This window comes from Schistocerca piceifrons, chromosome X, assembly GCF_021461385.2.
Source record: "Schistocerca piceifrons isolate TAMUIC-IGC-003096 chromosome X, iqSchPice1.1, whole genome shotgun sequence".
In the NCBI taxonomy this organism is placed as follows: Eukaryota; Metazoa; Arthropoda; class Insecta; order Orthoptera; family Acrididae; genus Schistocerca; species Schistocerca piceifrons.
This window is the reverse complement of record NC_060149.1, coordinates 369,359,602-369,383,297: the sequence shown is the minus strand read 5'-3', so window position 1 is coordinate 369,383,297 and position 23,696 is coordinate 369,359,602. Positions and strand designations below refer to the sequence as shown.

The following is a 23,696-nucleotide window of genomic DNA, read 5'->3' as shown; positions in this document are numbered from 1 at the left end:
GCCTTATGACACGGTGCATTGCCATGACGATACAATCAATCACAATCTCCAAACTGTTCCTCTGCTGTACACAGATTGCAATGCTGTAAAATGTGTCCATATCCTTCCACATTTAGCATTTTCTTAAGTCCAATAAGGGACAATGCCCAACCACAAAAAACAACCTTATACTGTAACATCACCACCTTCGTACTTCACTGTTGGCACTACACATGATGGCAGTTAACATTCTCCACATATTCGCCTTCCATTGGATTGCCACAAGGTGTAGTGTGATTGAGTGACACGCTCAAGCTGGCGTGTACCACCAGTGGCTCATGCTCAACTGTACCAGTTATGGTACCAGTAATACACTGACGTATGATGTATTATGTATTACCTATTAGCCAAGTGACCCTTCAACGAGAGAGCATTCTGAACAAATGTGACATCACACAATTTGTAATTTATTTAGTGTAAAATTATTTTATGTAATCTCTTATTGCTTTAAAAGAATAGACTTGCACCACTTCCTTAATAAAAGGCCACTATATTAAAATAGTATGACCACCAACCCATGGTCAGAATCAGTAAAGTCTAATGCTGGAAAGCAAGAAAATTCACACTGCCCCACAGGAAGAAACAGAATTCTTAGCAATGGTGTGAATGTGTTATTCACCGTAAATCAATCATTTCCCATCATTTAATGTCAAGTGGCATTGCCTTTACACTACTTCAAGCATAATTTAGAATTAACTACACTAAAGGAATGTTAAGAGAGCTTATAACGAGCTGGTCAACGATTGTACCCCATTCTTTTTACCTTCCTATGTGCAGTCATTGTGGTAGCTGCATTGCCAGAAGCACTTCCTACCATTCCTACCATTGATTTAATGTGATTCTTTACAAGTACCCTTTGTAATGCTAGATGTTCCCTATTTGTCAGTACATCAGATCTACCTGGTCTCAGTTCAGCTGAGGTTGATCCTTCGCCTACCCATATCACAACCACATCACCAACAGTCGACTTGGGCAGCTTTAGAAAGGTTTAAATGTCCCTGATGAATTTGTTACTCAGATGACAATCAATGACTAGTCCATATTCAAAGTCACTGAGCTCTCCCGAGCAGCCTATTCTGCTGTTACTACTTCTCTACTGACAACAAAATACTGCCCGCCTCCTTATATAATGGTGAACCCAGCCTGTCATAACATCTGGTGGTCTATTCCACAATTCATTGGGGTGTCCATATACTTTTGATCGGATAGTGTATTGGTCTCCTAGCTTTTCAAATGGTGGTGTGGTTTGGTACATACCAAACTGACGTATTACTCATTTTGTGTTGTACAAGAAAGTATAAAGAATGGCATCAAACGTTAAGCTAAGAATGCTATGCAAACACATTTCTTTGATTTTCATATTCTGGCAGTATTCCACGTATATATGTTCTGAGTAACAGTATTACCGAAGGATAACCCAAATGCTATACACAGGTATAGACAAATACACGTATACAACAAAAAAAGACTTCCCTATCATCAGCAGGTGACTGACACTGACAGGGAGCAATGCTTTGTCAAGGTAGTTTTGTATTATAATTAACAAACTTCAATCCAAAGGAAATAAAGAGAGAAAAAATGAATCATTAAGCACTGACTTATCCAAAAAAAAAAATCCCTATACTACAAAACTGGTGGAAAAACAGATATTTACAAAATTATGCTATGCTGTTAGTGATGTGGAAAAATTATTCCTGACTATACTCTCGTGTCTGATGAGCACTCACCGTCGAGTACAATGTACTGTGTTCTATTACTTGAGAAGCCTTCAAGTCACTCACATGTCTGGAAACCTAATCTGTATGCTCATACCTTTGTTACCAATCTGCGTGTGAGCACCATGTCAAACACTTTCCAGAAATTTATACAGAATCTGCCTCTTGGCCTTCATCTATGGTTCACAGGATATCATGTGAAAAAAGGGCATGCTGAGTTTTGCGTGAGTGATGCTTTCTAAATCTATGCTGACTTGTGGACAGAAGGTTTTCTGTCCCATGGAAATTTATCATATTCAAACTCAGAAGAATTCTGCAGCAAACCAATGTTAAGAATATTGCTCTGTAATTATGTGGATCCATTCTTTTACCTTTCTTATATGCAGAAGTCACCTGCGCTTTTTTCTAGTCACTCGAGACTTTGTGCTGCGCGAGAGAGTTCTGGTAAATGCATACTAAGTAAGGGGCCAATGCCACAGAGTACTCTCTGTAAAATCAAACTGGGATTCCATCTGGACCTGACGACTTATTTGTTTTCAACTCTTTCGTTGCTTCTCTACACTGGGGATCTATTACTATGTCCTCCATATGGGAGTCTGTATGAACAGCAAATGGCAGTATGTTTATACGATCCTCCTGCATGAATGATTTCTTAAACGTGATATTTAAAACTTCAGCTTTCCTTTTGCTATCTTCTATTGGTGCACCAGACTGGTCAGTGAGGGAGTGGATAGAAGCCTTCGACCCACTTAGAAATTTTACACAGGACCAGTGTTTTCTCAGCAGGTTCTCAGCGAGATCTTTTGCTAATGTACAATGGTTGAAGTTGTTTTAGGCTTCACGCATTGATTGTTTTACAGACACACAAATTTCTAACAACCGATGCCTGTTGACATTTGTGCATTTTATTTTATTTTATTTATTTTTTTTTTTTTTTTTGAACCACAAGTGCAACGGTCTCTGCTTATTCAGCATTTTCCAAATTTTGTTATTAAATCATGATGGGTCTTTCTCATCCTTAGTCCATTTACTCAGAACATATCTCTCTACACCACAATTTACAACCAATTTAAACTCTGCACATAATTCCTCTACGTGTGTCATATTGGAACTAAATGATGTCCATTTGTTGTCTGAGTGGGAGGTCAACAACTCCTTATCTATTCTTTCTAGCAAAAATACTCTCCTAGCCTTCTTGATGGCTTTATTAACTCCGGTAAGGATTGCCACTATGATGACATCATCATCACTGACTCCTGTCTCTATGCTGACACTGTCGATAAGGTTAGACCAGTTGGTAGTTACAAGTTCTAAAATATTTCCACTGCATGTGGGCTGTCTAAACAGATACTCAAGACAGTTTTCAGAAAAAATGTAAAAACTATTTCACACAACTCTCTGTCCCCAACACCTGCAATGGATCCATAAATGCCTCAGTCTATACTCAGTAGGTTAAAGTCACCTACACTAATATTGCATGGTCTCAGTATTTCTGCACTACTGACAGTAAGCTTTCTTTAAATTATTCTGAAACTGTCACAGCATAACCACAAACCCAGTAAAAACATCCGATAATTAACTTGAGTTCACCCAGGCCTGTTACGTGTGTGCAGGTAACTTCACAGTTAGATTCAATTTCGACTTCAATAGACACAATATTTTTGTTGACATTTATGGGAATACAGTGTGTTATTACTTGGAAACACACAACTACCCATTAAAAATGCAATATCATCAAGGGATGCAACAAAAATTTTGCATATTGTGCATATACAAAATAATAGGAAGAGTATATAATTAAAACTTTTAGGTGACTTGGGGCTATACAGAAGGTGAAATGTATTACTCAAAGCTGGCATCTCTGCCAGTAACAATGGCACTGACCTAACTAGGCATAAAGTCAAACTGAGCTTGGATGACATATGGGTATGTCATTCCATTCTACTTCAACTCTATGGAGGAATTCATCAATCATGGCGGTTGGCGAGCCAGTCTATCATCAACCCGTGACTAGATATTTCCACTGAGATAAATACCTTGCGAACATCATGGCCAGAACAACTGAACGCCTTCTGTATCGAGGTGTGTCAGGACAACACGTATGACATGCAGTTTTGTGTTATCTTGTCTAAAGTCACGGAGATATCAACAACAGGGAACAGCCACCAATGTTAAAACATCAGAAATGTTTAGAACTGTATTGGCTGCTCTCAGCATTACCAAATTTCCAAATAAAGGTGATTGTGTTGTGTACCCAGAGGCACCTCATACTATCACACCACACGCTTGGCCCATATGTTGATGAATGCAATCTGGCAGCATTTGTTCTCCTCAGAGCCTTCATACACAGATATGTCCATCTTGGTATTGTATGCAAAGCTAGAATTTGTAACAATCTCATGGTGCCATTCCTGTGTCTAGTGTTGTCACTGGGCACAGCATTCTCTATGCTGCCACATCAAGAGAAGCCACAACAATGTCGTCGCATTGCCTGTGTGGATATTGGTCTCACTGCGAAAGAGCCCATTTTTTTTTTACTCAAGGTATGTGATGTGGCTGTACGATCCTGCACAGTGTTGAGTATGGCCCTCCTGAAACCACTTACCCATATTCGTGTGATAGTCGTGAGATCCTGACCACCACTAACTGCAGTTTCAATAGGCCAAAAAAATGCCACTTCCCAATTCTGACACTATGCTGGTAGTCATTTCTTCTTGCATAAGGCATAATAAGATTTTATAAAAAAATAAACAACATCCAAAAGTGATTTCTGAATGAGAAACCTTTCCTTATGTACATAATGTAGATGGCATTACTCCTACCTACTTCACAGTTGTGCTGAAATGTTGATCATTTGCATATCCAAGCACATGTACACTTCACACCAATTTCATATATGTTGCCTGCTACCTTCATGGTGTTACGGTTTAATGGTCTGCAGCGTATATAATTGCTTGACACTATCTGTAAGGGAGCATGGTGTGCTCAATACCACATCCATCATTACCAGTGACAAAAAGTATAAATAATTTTTATCTTTGATTAGTGAGGAGTGGTTCATCAACATGAAATTCCCTATATAATATGGTTCATTGAGCTTATTACTTATCAGAGAGCCTGTTTGACAGTATTTAACAAAAATGTCAAACTGCATCCATTTGATTGGTGGAAACACTATTGGAAGACATTTAGTCAGAGGAACGAGTTACACAACGTATACCCCCGAGAGAACATTGAATGAGTACTATAACCTTCATGCAATTCAGGTCTTGCCTCCTGTGATCAAGAGGTGTTTTCAATCTTAAGGGACTGTTTTGACAAGAGTAGAAGCAGTTCAGAAGGCAGTGTCACAAGATGGGCTTCAGTCTTCCAACATGCCTTGGTAGCCAGTGCTGCTGATGCACACTCTTAAGGTTGTGTTTAATCTGAAACTAGCCAGTTCAAAACCTGGAAGAATTCCTCTACGTGTGTCATATTGGAACTAAATGATGTCTATCTGTTATCTGAGTGGGAGGCTAACAACTCCGTATCTATTCTTTCTAGGAAAACTACTCTCCTAGCCTTCTCGATGGCTTTATTAACTCCAGTAACCATTGTCACCATGATGACATCTCTCAATCATGTCCCATGAAGGGAGAACAAGCAACTCTATTGCTTTCAATCTGTTCAGCAGATTTGGATAAAAAGCTTGGCAACCACTTTGGTGCTCTTTAAGATAGGAGTAAGTTATGTGATAGCACAGAATTCACCTTGCCGTTTCTGTATCATCAGCATCATCATCATCATCATCATCATCATCAGCAGCAGCAGCAGCAGCAGCAGCAGCAGCAGCAACACCACCACCACCACCACCACCACCACCACCAACAACAACAACAACAACACCACCACCACAGATATGGCACTACATTCCACACAAACTCATCACTCAAGTCCACTAAAGTAGTTGTAGTTACAGATCCACCTGGAACAGTTTGTGAAGAAATTGCTAAAGATGACCATGTTGTGATGAACAGAATGTTCTACAACCAGGTGGTCAAGCATACCCTTGGGAACAGTTTGGCAATGGACATTCACAAAAGTGGACAGTTTGTTTATGGTCACATCCATGTGTCTATCTTTCACTGAGTTATGAAATGAAGAATGTCATACCCAAAATTTTTCTAACTTAATCCAAAACAAAGTTATCTTTGTCATTATGTCAGTCCCAGTTCTAATTCTTTGCCACTTGGGTGCCATCTATTTGGGAGCCTCAGGTTCAAGATCTGCCCCCTGTACCCACCCTGCTCATCGTACTTCAGTCCTATAACTCGTGTATTCTATAAAAGCAGGGCCTGCTGTGAAAGCAGACAACTGTTATGTGGGTGTGACCAACCAGCCATCCATATTTGTGAGTGGTTATTCACCAATGAAAATTAAGGATAAGTTTGGCTAATCAGCTGCAAAACACACTGCTCAACATAACACGGTCAACTTCAATGTCTTCTTCAGAACTCATGCTATATGGATCTTCTTGCCAGCCTTGCACAAGCAAGAACGATCCTACCAATACTTTCTATGGTTCTCCAATACTGCAATCCTCCTTGTCTCAATCTCAACAAGCATCCTATTCTTCATCTACTTTCGTATCAGTTTTCTCCCCATTTCTCAACCCCTCTCTCCTCTCTCTACTAGCTATCTGCCCCTCATTACGAATTGTATTAATGTACCCTGCACCACGCAATTTTCACGGCAGCTTTCTTGTGCATTGGGAAATTCTCTCCCTCCCCTCTCCTTTTTCTCCCTTTTCACTTTTTACACAGAAATAAATCTTTGTATGCATCTGCTTGAGCTACATCAGCCCTCATTATCCTAACTTCCTTTCCTATTGGACATCCTTCTCCGTAGCCATCATCTCTCCCAAGGTCACCTAACCCACACTGCACTAGACAAACACTCCTAGTCTATAGTGCAAAGTGAGTGAGTTTGTGTCACGTTGTTTGTCTGTTCTCAAGCAGTATGCAATTTCATAAAAAGTAAGCTACAATGTATTGAACTACTTCTTCGTGCACTTATTTAATCCTCATCTGTTCCTGAACAATGTGAGTGGTTGTCTTTACTTACACTTCATCTACAATCTTCTATTATTGTGCATAATTTTGTTTGTTTCTAACACTTTCCGTGTTTGCACTCTTGACATGCATGTAAAGTTCTGCGTGTTATTATAATTTCTGTTACACATTTTTGTTATTGCATTAAAAATTGATAGTAAGTGCATAAGCTAATGAAACTTACAAACTGCCATGCAGTGATGATGCAGCTTGTTATGGCAGCCACTGTTACATTCCACAAGGCTCTCCCCATCTGTCATCTCCAATAAACATATGGGACACTTTTCATCTTCTCTAGTTCTAGGAATAAATTATATGACATTAAGATTTACTAGATAAAATCATTAAATCAGTTGACAACTAACATCTACTTTGACAATACCTTATATTTAGTGTTTAACATCTTATAACTGTAATGGCACTTATAATAAATTTTATAGAGTACAATAGGTCTTAAAATGTACTTAGCCACTATCTGATTATTTTACAAAACCATGTGCCCCCCCCCCCCCCCCCCCACACACACACACACAGACCTACCTCTTCTGTCTCACCTAATTTACAGGCATTACACATCTGTTACTAACAATAATTCAAACCTTGGAAACACTGTTCTATCACTTTTCATGTAGGTCCTTGTTTAATGTAACTGCTGGGCTACATATGATACATGTTCACTTACAATCGTATTAAAGTAAAAATTTTCTCTTTCTATTTCAAGAGGATGGAAAAGTAGCAGAAGCAAACAGCAGATGCCATTTCTGACAATTATCATTTACTAGCTTCATCATCAGACACTTGATACAGACTGTGGACAAAGGCTCCTCTGTCCACTAGATCTTTTGTGATCTCTTGGGAGTCCTTGGACCATCTACCACCTACCCAATGGGTTACAAGTCCCACCCACCTCAATTTCACTTGCATTACGTTTTCCATTACACACTGTTCCCAACATATAAGTCTTCATCACACTGTTCCCAACATATGAGAGTTCACTGTTCACTGAGAAACACTCATTCTCTGAATGCTTGTCATATTAAAATTTCAGGTGTCACTGATGTAAGTAAAAAACTGATAAGACATACTGAGACCTTTCCATTCTAGAGCTGTCTGAAATTGAATTTTGAAAATTCTCTTCAGTTTACCAGCACTCTATGCCATCTGTATTGTTCTATTTATATCTTTTGCTGTCCATGCAGTCATCCACTTTGAATGTTCTAAACAGAAAAACTAATCAACTGCTTCTTTTACTTCATTGTTAATCTGTACAATTTTCTTTTTATTAGTTTATTATGTATATTACTTTTGTCTTATTTTAATTGCCTTTCAGGCCTATTTCCAAACTTGCTGTATTACGTTTCACAATTAGTAGTCAAAGTTTCCTGCTGATGAGGCAAAGGGTGCAACGTCCTCATAAGAAAAATCAAAGCTGCTGAGGTATGTGCCACTAAATATGTATTCTTTTTTCTTTTTGGCAGTTTAAAGATCTGAAAACTTACTCAAGAGCTTCTAAGAATATGGACTCTCCTTCCCTGAAAACAAAATAGTTCTGATGCTAAATCTCTTATCATGTTATGCTCTCACGATAGTACTGAAACGACAACTGTCATGGAACACAACTAGCAATTATTGTTGAGCGATCCCCTTTGTCTAAGAGCAAACCATGAGATAAAATCAACAGTTCCCCACACTCATCTTACAACATTATTCAAAATTTCTGTTTACCCTTAAAGGTACACAAATTCTTTGTAACTATTGATTTATCCACAGAAAGTCGCCCCTGTCCCTTTGAATCATTAGTGTGAATGCACATTCCTTCCACCTTTGTTTGGAACACATTTCTATCACTCACTGTAACGTTACTTACCCCATACAGTCTATCAGTATAACTCACAGCACTGAATACATAACCAGCAGAAACACGTGAATCACAAATTAGGGGAGAATGTTGTACTTAGAGATAATGTATCTAGGAATAAACAATGTTTCTTATTACACATATTTTTTGTGTATGATAAGTTGGGAATTAGGCACCGTTGGAAAAATTTCTCTAAATATTAAATACAATGTTTTTTTGGTCAGTTCTTCACACTAGGGACTGATTTTAGAATCACATGAAGGAATGCATGCTAGGGACTGTCATAAGCAGTTGCTGTGATTTTCTAATGTTTTTGTTGTTGCTAGACATGAAGTTGTGTTTTGCGCAGCACTTGTAAATACTGTGTGTTCTACACATTTAAGTGCTGTATCATATATTAAAGCTATATGGAATATATTGCTTATTCACCAGGTACAGAATTTTATGCTGAGTAAAAGGCTACATATTTTTAGAATTATTTATATAACATATGGACACTTAAGCCATACTTGGTCGGTCATGCACAGTCTTGTACCTTGAAACAGAAGGAGGTCTTTTACCATGAAACATGTGATACTTGCAAATGAACAGTTTCTTTGATGGCTTAACAATTTTCCCTGCCTTGAAAATGGATGTTTTTCTTCATTTCTAATAGCTTCTATTTCAAAATATATTTAACTTGTAAATGGGTTTTGATACTACTTCAGCTTAATTTTCTTTCACTTACTGATTATAATCAGTACATTATTACTCTACTACACACCAGTAATTATTGGTGCATAATAGAGTAATAATGTAAAAGACAAGACAAATAAATACAGTACTGACAAGATTTTACCAATTGAAATGCTCTTAAATTTCAACTGAATGAGTGTTCCTAGGAACATGACTGTTTTTTACCTTGGAGCACATTTTCACATTTGAAAAAGAACTTAATTTTCAAATTTTTGTAATTTCAGAAACGGACTGCATCATTTAACAATGGAATAAGAAAATATCTTATTCTATTACAGGGCTGGTTGAAGGCAAACGCCTGGAAATGTATACCAAAGTACAACACCCTGCCTTGCATACTGGTTTATGTGAAAATACTGTTTAGAAACAGACTGCATCATTTAACAATGGAATAAGAAAATATCTTATTCTATTACAGGGCTGGTTGAAGGCAAAAGTCTGGAAATGTATACCAAAGTACAACACCCTTCCTTGCATACTGGTTTATGTGAAAATACTGTTCAGCATTTGCACACAGTCCAGTCACAATAATGAGATTGCCGCCTACATTTGACATCAATGTACAACAACCATTCACAGGAGGCAGGTGCCAGTACTAGCAGTGGAGGGTATATAGAGTGCCAGGGGGACACTGAAAACAATGCAGTCATTGTTGTAATACAGAAACGGGGCGATTTATGTGACGTCCAAAAGGGCATGATCATTGGCTTTCATGTTGAGGATGGAAGTATTTCCAAAACAGCTAACTTTGTAAACTGTTTGCATGCCGCTGTGGTTAAAATAACCATGCATGACAAAACTGTCCTATCCAAAACCACCAGCAAGGCAACTGTGGTGCACAACAGGCCACAAATGACACGGGTGAACAATGGCTGCAGATATGTGTACAGACAAATAGACATGCAACTGTTGAGCAACTGACCACCTATATGAACCAAGGGGCTACCAACAGTGTCTCCTCAACAACACTTCAGCAAACACTGCTGTGTATGGATCTCCAAAGCAGGTGCCTGGTTCATGCGCCCATGCTGACTGCTGTTCACTGGTGACGAAGGCAGGAATTTGCATGTTAATATCACAGCTAGATGTCCGGTGAATGGCGACAGTTGGTCTTTTCAGTTGAATCACATTTTATGCTCCATCACAGAGATGGCTGATGGCGTGTATGGCATGAAATGCCTGAAAGCAAAGGGTCCAGGCAGGAGGGAGGAGTGTTACGGTATGGAGAATTTTTTCGTGCCATTCCCTGGTTAATCTCACCATTCTGGAAGGCACAATGGATCAACACAAGTAAGCGTCTATCCTTGGGGGACCATGTCCACACATAAATGCAGTTTGTTTTTTTATTGGCACGATGACATCTATTTGCATGACAGTGCAACATGTTAAATGACTCGCAATGCATGTGTGTTGTTCGAAGAATGCCAGGATGAATTTATCCTACTCCTCTGGCCACCAAATTCCCCAGATTTAAACCCAATCAAGAATATGTGGGACCACTTTGATCAGGTTATCCACACCATGGATCCTCAACCAAGAAACCTAGTGCAGCTGGCCACAGCACTGTATTCGGCGTGGCTCTACATCCCTGACAGTACCTTCCAGAACATCACTTATTTGCTTCCTGCATTTCTTGCAGCGGTGTACACCGCAAAAGGTGGTTATTCAGGCTTCTGACAGGTGGTCACATTAATGTGACTCAACAGCGTACGTGAGCATGACCACTACAATATTATATTCAAGAATCAACAGCAATCAAGTACTTTCTTCTAAATTAAGGATCATTTAGATGATTGCTCAAGTAATACTGCATCGAAGTTGAAGGGTTGTCTCTTGTATGCCACAAATTAAACCACAAATGGCATCCGCATTTAACTCGTCTCACTGATTTCCTCAACTACAAATGAAATTCCATTTCCCTCACTCTTTACGCTCATCTCCCCATAATCCCAGTCCAAGTTTGGATAACCCACTCTTCTCTGCTTTCCGTGGGTCCAGTCCCCCACCCTGTCCTCTTAAATCCCAAATAATTCTTTACCTCTAAAGTTCCAACTATTTTTTTTTTTATTGCCATTTTTAATCTTACTAATTATACTCTAGTGCCATCTATACTGTGCATTTCTTTGTTTAGATGAGAGCTCATTAGCTTCTAAATCATTTTCATTTGAAGTTAATTCTCATTACTTCATTCTATATTTCTGCTTCTCTATTAAACTTGTACACAATTTTCATTCTGCACACAATTTTCTGAAATATGAAGCAAGATAATTTGACCACCATGAAGACACACAAAGTTGTCAGAAACAATATGGACCTCATTACAAATAGACCAGAGTTCACACAAAATTCATACCATGAGAATCAAAATTTTTAAATAGCGTTATGAACACTACATTAATGCATTAACTTAAATACACTTACTTTGTATCAGCTGACAGATGAAAATCAAAGAAATTTTGGACAGCCTCATGTAAGCCTGTCAATGGATACCCACATGCAGCATTAGGCAGTTTATTACTGTTTTCTTGCTTTTTCAAAATTCTCTTATTCTGTTGCTCCTTGTAGTTTTGAAATAAAGACTCCACCTGTTATACAATGTGATATTATAGAGTCTGAAATTCAGTAGAGACAAGGGTAGCTCGCATATATTTACGATTAACTCTAAGGCATTAGGCTGGGCACTGCTATAGATAAAACGAAAATCATGTATTTTTCAGGTCTAAAATTTATAATAAAAAAGGAAAAAAAACAGTTTAAAGAAGTAAAATATCATATCAGATAGCTGTGGCTGGGTGATCACTAGAATCAAAAGGATGAGCCAGCCACTCTGCATCACACTAAAGCCTTCAGCCTATAAGCTTAGGTTGGAGTCCAGTCACTACACAGAAGTTTAAAAGCTTTATTACACTTGCCTCATCATCAACTAAAATAAAGGGCAGATTCCCACCTAAATTTGCTTCCACTCTCTCATCAAAACATAACAGGTAATCAGTTAAATGCCATGTACAGTGATTTGCACACCACATGCATCACACTCTGTGGGGGAGGAAGTATGACACCACAGAGGCTGGTCAGGCTTCACTGACTGTAGTTTACTCTCCCTCACTGCCAGCCACTTCTCCTACAGTTGCATAGCTCTCAACTGAACAGTGAAATAACAGCCAGCAGGGGACTGACAAACTGTGTCATATCATGTTCCTGTTAGGTCTGCTTGCTCGTTTCCTCAGATTCCCACATTCCCTGATGCCCAGTAAAATAATACATGATTTCCCTGCTGCTGATGAAAGAGCAGATTATTCTGAACTGTTCGTATCATTTTCCCTGCTGGGTATATACATTGCAACACTTGTAGGGCATTAAGGAAATTCTTGCTCCAGTGCTTTCAGGACTGCACAGGGCTCTGTGGCAAATACAGTGTATTCACTGGGAAGGCAAATCCTGAAGACTTGGTGGGGGAACACTATTGAACAGTCAAAGAAGTAGTGCTGCTCTGAGCCATAAGTTTACACTACTATAAAACTGTAATACCTATCTAAAATGTTATGAACAAAAAGACAGAGCTAAAATCTGGGCTGCAATCCTACTTAGTATTTGGCAACTTTAAAAGAACTCTGGCCTCTTTAGAAGCCAAGGTAGAACTCTGCTCCAACCTCAGTGTAAGACTTTCAAATCAGCCACATCCATCTCTAAAAGATTATTCTTTGTGCAAATCTCATTGTTAGCTGTTGATTATGAAAAGCATTTCCATTGCTGGGCAAGCAAAGCTGCAGTATGCCAGTGTCTATGGTGAGGATATTGTTTTACAGGCCTGTCAAACAAGCATGAGGAGTTGCCGCCTGATGTTACAAAGTTGCTCACCAGTTTCAACCCAGAGGCTTGGAACAGGGCTGGTTCTAAATGCACCAGTGGTCAGCCAACTTCCTTTATGGTACATCATGTCCAACATTTTTAAATAGAAAGGTCCTTCAGACCCGTACACCACGCACTCAGAAACAAGCCAAAATCACATGAAGGCTCTGTAAACTTGCAAAAGTGAAGTGTGGTCTGCTACCCATGAGCTATGACTAATACATGTAAAAATATTTAGTGCTTTTAGTGACCAAGCTGTCAAGTCCCTAAGGAGTGGTAACCTGGTGAGCTTAAAATTAAATATGGGTTCCTTAAACCCCAGTGTTTCTTTAAAACTGAGAACAGTGTTCCTATCTTCAACTCAGGAAAACTGAATCTGAACCATTAAAAAGGACACACACACACACACACACACACACACACACACACACACACGCACACACAGTCTTATTGACTGAGAAATTAAAGCCCTCTTCTCTGCCCATTCCTCCAAACTTCTGATAGTCAGCAGCACCTGATAAGTTACTGTTGTTAGGCAGGAGGAGGAATGAAAGACAGAATTCGTCTACAAACAAAGAATACTGGGTAGTGCTTTTAACTATCTACATTATATCGTTAATAGCTATGGCAAAGACAGTCACACTTAAAAAAATACCTTGAGGAACACCATTCTCTTGTTCTAAGACGTGAGTGAGGACATCATCAACTTGATATTTAAAATAGTGTAGCACGGGAAAGGACTAAATAAAGATGGGAAGATGTCCTAGAAAGTCACATTTGTGAAGCTGCCCAAGGATATTGTGTCCTAGGTAGTGCAATAGGCAGTATAGGTACCTCCTGAACCAACAATGAAAGCAATCAAGGAGCTGCCTCAATCCTAAGATCCAGACAAGGCAACAGTTGACCATCTGCTCCAAGGTTCCCCATGCACCTAGTGAAGACAACACTAGGATAACTACTCAGGCACATACAGTCCTTACCAGGTTTTAAAACTAGAATTAGAACTGTTCCTATCCATAAGTCGGGAGAGTGCACTGATACCCAAATGAAGTTAAAAAAGGCAAGAAGGACTTATTTACTTCGGCCATTGAGGTGCCATAATACGGAACAGTCGGACCTATTGTGATCTGTTGATGAATCTCGAGCCACAGATAATGCAGACTACAGCTCCCACATGGAGAAGAGGCAGTTGTAGTTTTCATTACAGGTGGAGCTGAACTCCGAACTGTCTCTCTCAGCAGCCACTCTACAGTGTGGAAAAGTGGATCCTGGCGAGTAGTGGCAGTAACACTGGCGAAATATTCCACCATTGTCTGGCCAACATCTCATGGGTTGGTCTGATCTCTCTCATTCAGCATTACAATAGCCACTGGGCACCACCCACCTCTTCCAGAAATCATCCTGATTGTCTCTTCTCAGACAATTGTACATTTTGCAGAATGATTTATGGTGTTCAGGAAATATTACCACGATTTCTTGTTCTCTTGAATAATTTTGTGACATTTTGCACTCACTATCCAAAAAACTGCATGGTTCTCTGCAGACAGCTGGCACTCGAACCTATGCAGAGCTAACTGCCTGGTCCCATTTCCAGCGTGGCATTCATCACTCCACCAAGGGCCACACAGGTTTTTTGGCTGGCATGAGGACTATAGAATGGATGTTCCAGCAGTGTTGTGGTAAATTTGGTAATACGATCCACCCATTCCGGAATGCTGTCACTGTGTTCAAACACAGCATCCAGTTTGCCTTACTGAGCACACCTTCCACAGTATTTTGTATCCAGGCACGGCTCTGTCTGGCAGATGAAAACAGGTTATAAAGTGATCACTTGAGTACAAGTCATCGACCAATTCTCACTGGGCGACTCTGGGAACAACTGACATACATGGCTGGAGAAATGCACCAAGTTATTGGTTCAATGGGAGCTGAACCACATCATCTGCACATTGCCTGACCTTTACATATTATGGCTGTGTGACCAAAGTGTTGACACACAAAGTAGAGCATATGGTTTGGCAAACAGAATTATAGCAGATAAAGCCTGCTGCAGTGTGCTCAGGTAAAATCAATATGTGAAATGTCTGAACAAAACATGGTGTCTTCTCAAACTCATCATAAACTCTTTTCATAAAATTCCTGATTTTGATGACACCTTTGCTTTCCCATTCTTGTTTCAGTCCTTAATCATCATTATTCATGACGTCCTGACAGGTTACAACTCTCTTGCAACAATTTAGCACAGTCTGCAGCTCACTGTTGAAGGCATACTCTCCAACTAATTTGTCATTTAATAGCTTTTGCACTTGTGTAGCCTTCCTTGTCTCGACTGACACATTTCATTTATCCTGCAAGCCCCTATAATACTTCATTCATGTAGAGCAGTGACAGTTTCTCAAATATACCTTCTACACATTTAATGATGATGAAAACATTATTCACCACAGTATGTGGTCTGTTACTGTTGCTAACAGACATCTCAGGTGGACTGGCTACATTAGGTCTCTTTGGGATTTGGGTGTTAATACTGCACAACACCCCACCAGAACCACTGTGAGCGTTGGAAAGAGATGGATATCCCACAAACAGCTAGGGAAAAAAGGGTTCACCTGCACAGAGCCCTGCTTGCCTAGGTAAGCCTTATACAAGTGATGTGCAACATGTTTCTCAGAAGTTGCCCACTAACAACTTTTCCACCGCAACAGACATGCACTGCGGCACACCTTAAGATTTGAGTTTTACTTATAGAGGCTGATAACATCCTCATGCTGCAGGCAGTTAGGCTACAATCCCTACTCCTTGTGACATGCAACATTCCACCACTATGCCACCCCGTGGTGGAAGAAGCATACCAAAGCTTATGGTTACAGAGGACTGGTAATATTCACCAATTCCCAGCTCGGAAAACCTGTGCTCGCTTAACCCATACCCAGCCACCAGAGCTTTCTGAGGTGCTCCCATTTAGAATAACATGGGGTACATGTGTGGCTTTATTGATAACATCACAGCCGCAGTGAACATTACTCCCCGCAAAAACCTCAAAAGGACTAAACATGTCCACAAAAATCACTACAAACTGAGCCGGATAACATTTTCTTAGAAAATTCAAGCTTCTGATGGCATCCTCCATCATCATGATCACGAGCAAACTGTAACTAATGCCAGTTGGAATTTTATACATAAAAGACGAGTGAATTACACAACTGTGACATCGCACAAAGGCAAAGGAACTCCTTGTATTCCTCAGTAAACTCTCAGTATCAAGCAGCCACATCCATGAACCATTAAGAGAATACTCTCGTCATATTAAAGTTGTTGCATAATCTGGTATAAAGAATATCCTGCACCCATATTAAGGCAACGCATTTGCCAAGTTGTGCTATGTTTCAGATTCCATATGAAACTATATGTCTTACTATAACAGCTGGTTGAGTTAGTTCTCATGTCATAGGGAGAGTATAATCTCCAACAAGACCATGTCTAATATTCATACCAAGTTGATGAGTTGATGACTACTTTACATTTTCATGCAGATGAGCCAGAACATTTTAATTTGTAACTGTAATCTGCATGCAGTGGCAAAAGGCATCTCAATTCTTTAACTCACCCAAAAATGAAATGCCACTAGTGCATATTTAAAAAAAGGGGGACCTCATTTGAATGTACTCAGAGATAACTAATGTTGGTAATAGATTAATAACTGTAATGTTACATGGAGTAAATGCTTATTTACAACCGAAAATCTGATAAATGTCTAGACAGCAAGAGGAAATGGAAGTTGATAATGAAAAAAAGAAAGAGGTGGAGGCGGAAAAGATGAGGCAATTGTGGGGGGGGGGGGGGGGGGGGGGGTGAGAGAGAGAGAGAGAGAGAGAGAGAGAGAGAGAGAGAGAGAGAGAGAGACTTCTCACTTAAATTAATATTTTAGAATACCTCAAAATTTTTTAATTCCTTTGCAAAAAGTCTGGGGTCATTTTCTGGAACCTGGAACACCCTACGCATAACGAAAAGAAGATGCAAACAGTGGGGACCTCTGTTGCAGCTGCATGTCTATAAAAGAACAACATTCAAATTAGGTAGTATACATCATAATTTGTTCAAAAACTGGCCTTATTTAACAAAAAAAAAAAAAAACAAAAATGCAACACCTCTATGAAGTAATATACTTGAAGAAATTTCAACAAATAAATAATTTAATCTTTGACAAGTATACTCAATAATGTATCAAAAAAATCAAACATGCAATAAAATTAGCCAGTTTATAGTCTGCATACTTCAATTTTGATATTTGTTGGGTAAGTTACAGTAAAAACAGCAATGTGAAAAGTTCCCAGTCTGAAACAGAGACATCAACAAAACTTCGTTTTTGTTACACTGATATGTGTTGTGCAATAATGTACGTCAAATAAAAGCCTGAACAATTTTACCTGCAAGGAAGATTATACAAAGCACTGTCTCGGATGCAAAAGGGAGTCTTGTTGTTGACTGCCTTGCAAAGGATAAAATAATAACTTAAAAATACTTGCAAACTTCTGCACAAACTGAAAAGAAAAAAAAATGTGAAAAGAACTTGGATTAGAAAAAATGCATCAAGACAATACACACGCCTGTTATGATGCTTTGCAAATAAGAAAAGTGAAATATGTGACTTACTAACAGTTGAAACAGCCTCTTGATCACCAGATCTGGCAGCCTCTAATTTCTACAAATTCCCATATACATGGAAATAATAGGTGAAAAACATTTTGAGTCCAATGGAGAGGTTATTGTAGGTGTATATGAGTGTTTGTTGAGCTTTCATAAAAGCACTGAATGAACTTCATACCCCTAAAATGGGGCTAAGTAAAACAAAAATTACATTCCACCCCCTGAAAAACATAGCCTTTCACTGTCAGTCTGAGAACTTTTCTCCTTGTTCTTATACTGAACCAGATAATAAATAAATATTTATGTTAGATACCTGTGGTCCAATTACAACACGAAACTTATGTTCAGGGGAATCACCACCAACAGAGAAGGTGTTCGGTCCAGGTTGACGTAACAAGTATAAGCGTGCCTTCTGAACACGCCGCACACGGCGTCGAACCATTTCCACGAGAATTGGATCCATATGTCCAGGACTTGCTGGCCGAGATCCATGTGTGTTCTGATTTAGAGGACACTAAAATGAAAAAAGTAACAGAAAGCAAGTTCAGACGATTCATCAGAAGCACCTTAATATCTTCTTGTCAAACTAGTTTCAATTTCATACTTTACAACACTAATGAATTGCTCTATGACACATAAATTTGTGCATCTACCTCTACATCATTACTCTGCAATTTTCAAATAAGTGCTTGGCAGAGGGTTAATCGAACCACCTTCAAGCTACTTCCCTACCGTTTCATTCTCAAACAGTGCACGGGTAAAACAAACACTTCTGTGAGAGCTCTGATTTTCCTTATTTCATTATGATCATCATTCCTCGCTATGTAGGTGGGTGCCATCAAAATATTTTCACTCTCTGAGGAGAAAGTTGGTGACCAAAATTTCATGAGAAGATACTGCTGCAACTAAAAACACCTTTGTTTTAATGATTGCCACCCCAATTCACATATCATATCTGTGGTGCTCTCTCCCCCATTTCATGACAGTACAGAACAAATTCCCTTCTTTGAAATTTTTTGACGTCCTCTGTCTAACCTATCTGATGTGGAGCCCACACTGCACAGCAATGCTCCAGAAGAGGATGTAGAAGTCTAGTGTAGCAGGTTCTTTAGTAGACCTGTTGCACTTTCTCAGTGTTCGTTTGCTTTATCCACAACATTATCTATATGATTGTTTCAACTTATGTTATTCTTCATTGTAATCCATAAATATTTACTTGAATTAACAGTCTTTATATTTGTGTGAGTTATCATGTAACTGAAATTTAGCAAATTCCGTTTGGCCCTCATGTGGATATCTTCACACTTTTCATTATCTAGAGTCAATTGCCACTCTTTGCACAACAGAGATATCTTGTCTATATCGTTTTGCAATCTTTTTTGATCATCTGATGACTTTATAATGACAGCATCATCTGCAAACCAGTGAAGAGTGATACTCAGATTATCCCCAAAATCGTTTATGTAGATCAGGAACAGCAGAGGGGATATAACACTTCATTGGGGAATGGCAGATGTTACTTCTGTTTTACTCAATGACTTTCCATCAATTACTATGAACTGTGACCTTTCCGACAGGAAATCACAAATCCAGTTGCACAACTGAGATGATAGTCCACTGGCATACAATTCGATTAGAAGTGGCTTTTGAGGTACTGTGTCGAAACCCTTCTAGAAATCTAAAACCACGGTATCAATTTGACGTCCCCTGTCAATAGCACTCATTACTTCATGACAATAAAGAGCTAGTTGTGTTTCACCAGAACAATATTTGCTGAATGTGTGTTGGCTGTTTGAACACAGTATATGTTAGAAACTCCTACTGCAAATCAAGATTAGTTATATGGGTCTATAATTTAGGAGATTACTCCTATTTTCATTCTTGGGTATTGGTGTGACTTGTGCAATTTTCCAGTCTTTAGGTATAGATCTTTCAACAAGCAATTGCTAACTATGGAGCTGTTGCATCAGCATACTTTCAGTCGAACCTGGCTGATATACAATGAGGATCAGAGGCCTTGTCTTTATGAAGTGATTTAAGCTGCTTTGCACACCGAGGATATCTACTTCTAAGTTATTCATGTTGGCAGTTGTTCTTAGTTCGAATTCTGGAATATTTACTCTGTCTACTTTGGTAATTCTGCTTTAGTGGCATTGTCATTAGTAACCTCACCACTGTTATTGTGCAGTGAAGGTGTTGTGTAATTTACATACAATCAGAACCTCTTTGGATTTTCTGCAAGATTTTGAGACAAAGTTTCACAGTGGAAAGTATTAAAAGCATCTCGCATTGAAGTTTGTGCTATACTTCGAGCTTCTGTAAAAATTCACCAATTTTGAGGGTTTTGCGTTCTTTTTAATCTGATGTGCTTTTTTTGTTGCTTCTGTAACAGCGTTCTAACCTGTTTAGTGTACCACGTGGGATCAGTAACATCTCTTATTAATTTATTTAGTATGTCTCTCTCAATAGCCGTCGATACTATCTCTTTGATGTAAACCACATCTAGTCTACAATTACATATTGAGATTGGAAGGAGTGGAGACTATTTCTTACGAGGATCTCAAGTGAATTTTTATCTGCTTTGTTCAAGGTGTATACGTGGACAAAGGAAAAAAATTCCCAGATTTCCCAGTCAAAAATACACACTTCCCTGCATGAAAATACACTTTGACCACGTTAAGTGACAGTGTACTTTCCCTTGGAACTGTAAAACTTATCAACTCTTTGAATGATAAAGCTTTATACACTGGCATAGACGTTCCCGGCACTTTGGGAAACGCAATCCAGCAAAAAAACTAATACTTTTTGGGAAGATCTTTGATTTGCAGCAACACATACTCTGCATGGTTTCATATTATGAAAGTATAAATATGAATTCCACCAAACACAGCATGTTAGTTTCTGGAGCGCTGACAGCGAGATTGCGATGTGCTTTTGTAGCCAATCATAGCTCACCAGCAAATGACAGCAGATATTCAGAGTACCGTGATATAGTCAGCCAATAGCAACATTTTGTTTATGGAGTGCAAACACACAAATAGGAAAAGTTCATGGTTTAAATTAATATACATCTAGTACAGCTACAAGAAAAGCCAACCTTTCACATATAACATTGGTCCTTTTTTGCGTGTGTTATCCTTTAAGATGTATCAAACACAAATGTGCCAGTAAAATTTTAAATGACGACATAAATGTCTGGTCTTCTGGACCTGAAATTTTTCTGAGTGGCTGGTCTTCAAAGTGTAAAGTTTTAAATGAGAGACAAATGCTCTGCAATTTAAGAAATTCATCACACATTCTCACACATAACATAATTCATCTTGTTTGACAGGAAATTTACTTTGAAAGTAATGCTTCTTAAACCAATATTTGCAATATTCTCTTGCAACCTGTTAGGAATAGGTTGGTATGAGCAGTTGCCACAGAGCACTAGAAGACAGATATTACTGCACATGTGCAGCTATGGTGACGTAGGAAGCTTGTGCTTGGTGTTTACTCTGCTCATACACCTTTCGTTGCATTTCTGTTTGGAATTCCGCATAGTGAGGCATCATGTGACCATGTGCAAAGTTACTGTACTTACGACAATTGTTTTATCACATCTTATCCAGATAAGGAACATAAAATTAGAGAGCATTCCTTGGCACAGTATTTGTTTCCGAACTAGAATCTACAACTCTATTGGTGACTTTAACATAGACTTTTTTTATTCATACTCAGCAATACTGTTATTTAAAATTTCCAAACAATTTTACATCCACACAGCACTGCAAAAAGCTAGTAAGAAGAAATATTAATTTCGTGGAAAACAGAAGAAAAAGAAGAAGTTATCTGTATATGCCAGAACTAAGAACAATAAGCTTTTCAAGACTTTTTCATACTGTATGTAAATTAACATGGTTACTTGTGAAACCAAGAAATTGTATAATTGGCACTTTATATTCTAATCCAGGAGTAAATAAAAAAGCTGGTGGAGAGTTACAATGATAAAACATGGTGTGCTGCCAGTCTATAATTTAGTGAAGAATGACATGCTGTAACTTTAAGACATAAACAACACAAATTAAGGCATAATATCAGACATACAGTAGGTACCAGATAAGTATTGAAACACGTCTCATGGTACAAAAACATTGTGTTTCATGGAAGGCAGATATATAAAATTCTGCTAAGGCTTTTCAATGTAGTTTTCGGGAAGCCAATTTTCTTGGAGTACCGTTACTGTATTATCTCATGTACTTGAAATTTAGCGAACAGTTAAAACTAGTTAATAGTGTGGAATGAAACACTTCGTTTCAAATAAACTGACTACCTGTGTGGAAAAGATTAATAAAGCAAAATTTCTTTAGCAAAGTGACAAAAATAACTTCATTGTTCTGCAAAGCAATTAATTTTCAACTGCCAATAATGTGGCACTAAAATAAAAAAAACTGAAACTAATAACATATTTTAGTCTTCCATTGTTATGTGAATGTATTTTAATTAATTTGATAGCTTGAAGTCACAGAAATCTATTTTGTTTTCATTTCACATGAGAGCTGTAAGTGAAGAGGGAACAGCAAAATCACAAAACTTGGGTCATGTGGAGACTGCTAACCACTACAACTCTGACTGCCATGTGCATGCGCGAATCTGACAGCTTGGGCGTGCCAGAAAATTTTTTCTGGTTATCACTTGGCTGCTTGCACCTACCGCTTGTAATCTAGCAGCCACACTCCAAATAGTGAAAAGTGGGAGAAGGCGCAGCTCATACGCAACTTCAGCTCTATGCATGCACATGAGCTTGCTGGCAAATGCTCGGACGAACCTAATTTAAATAGTTATGACTTCACGCTCACTGAAAGCAGCTGGCTGTTATGAAGTATTACATAGTCTTCATCTTAAAGCATTTGACGCATTTTGCTGTCGATGGACCGATGTGTGAGCAGTGTGTTTTGCTGTTTTAAATAGCTCATTTTGTTTGCAACTTAAGTTTTATATTGGTGTTTTTCTCTCTTTTTATGTTTTACTGCTGCAGTATTATTCTGCAGTAGCAAACTAAAGTAAAATTCTTCATTAGGGTATCAGCTCCTACCAGTTAAAATTACAAAAATTTAATTGAAAACATAACAATGAAAAATTCCAGGAATTTTAAGAGATTCCTGGGTTTTTCCTAATTTTCTACTGGATGAAAAAAAAATCCCAGATTTTCCCTGGATCTCCTGGTTTTGCCAGGGTTTACACAACCTGTTTTTTAAATAGTTGTATATTGCATTTATTTTTCATGGGTTTGTATGTTACAGTATTCATGTCTTGCTACAACTACCTTGTAGCTACTAATTCCTGTACCCATCATGATGCTCCCTATTTGTTCAGGATTATTCGTTGCTAAGAGGTCAAGCATGTTTTTGCAACCATTTATACTAACTATTTTCTTTTTATTATTATCTGGTTTCACAATATAACATTTTATATTTTTCCATACCCCAAGGTTACACATCAAATTTGATTTTCATCTTCCATTTTTGTCTATCTGTCCATAAATTTTCTTCAATATTTCTTCTCCTGATAGAGGTCCGAATTCTTTGAATCTGTGTGGTCAGCAATCTCCCTCATTTCTTTCTTCCTGGTGACTCCCATTCCATAATTCTCTGTGGTAACCTCTTTTTTTGACATCCTTCATCCTTTTTGTATTTCCATACCATAACAGTTGTTTTACTTCTATAAAATCTGCAATTGCCTTTGTAATGTCCATTTTCTTCCTGATGACTTCATTTCTGTTTC

The 23,696-nt window shown here is 38.5% G+C and overlaps 1 protein-coding gene across 2 annotated transcripts in view; it reads right to left on the bottom strand.

Annotated features, from left to right (window-relative positions):
- LOC124721814 (mitogen-activated protein kinase kinase kinase 1-like) overlaps positions 1-23,696 on the bottom strand; it is a 178,522-nt gene that overhangs the window by 54,048 nt on the left and 100,778 nt on the right. For both annotated transcript variants that reach the window (XM_047246935.1, XM_047246934.1), the window contains 4 exons: positions 18,247-18,447; positions 17,220-17,336; positions 11,859-12,022; positions 7,029-7,144 (listed from right to left, as the gene is read on the bottom strand). In XM_047246935.1, the coding sequence (XP_047102891.1) occupies positions 7,029-7,144; positions 11,859-12,022; positions 17,220-17,336; positions 18,247-18,447 (598 nt within the window). The remainder of the gene's footprint in view (positions 1-7,028; positions 7,145-11,858; positions 12,023-17,219; positions 17,337-18,246; positions 18,448-23,696) is intronic.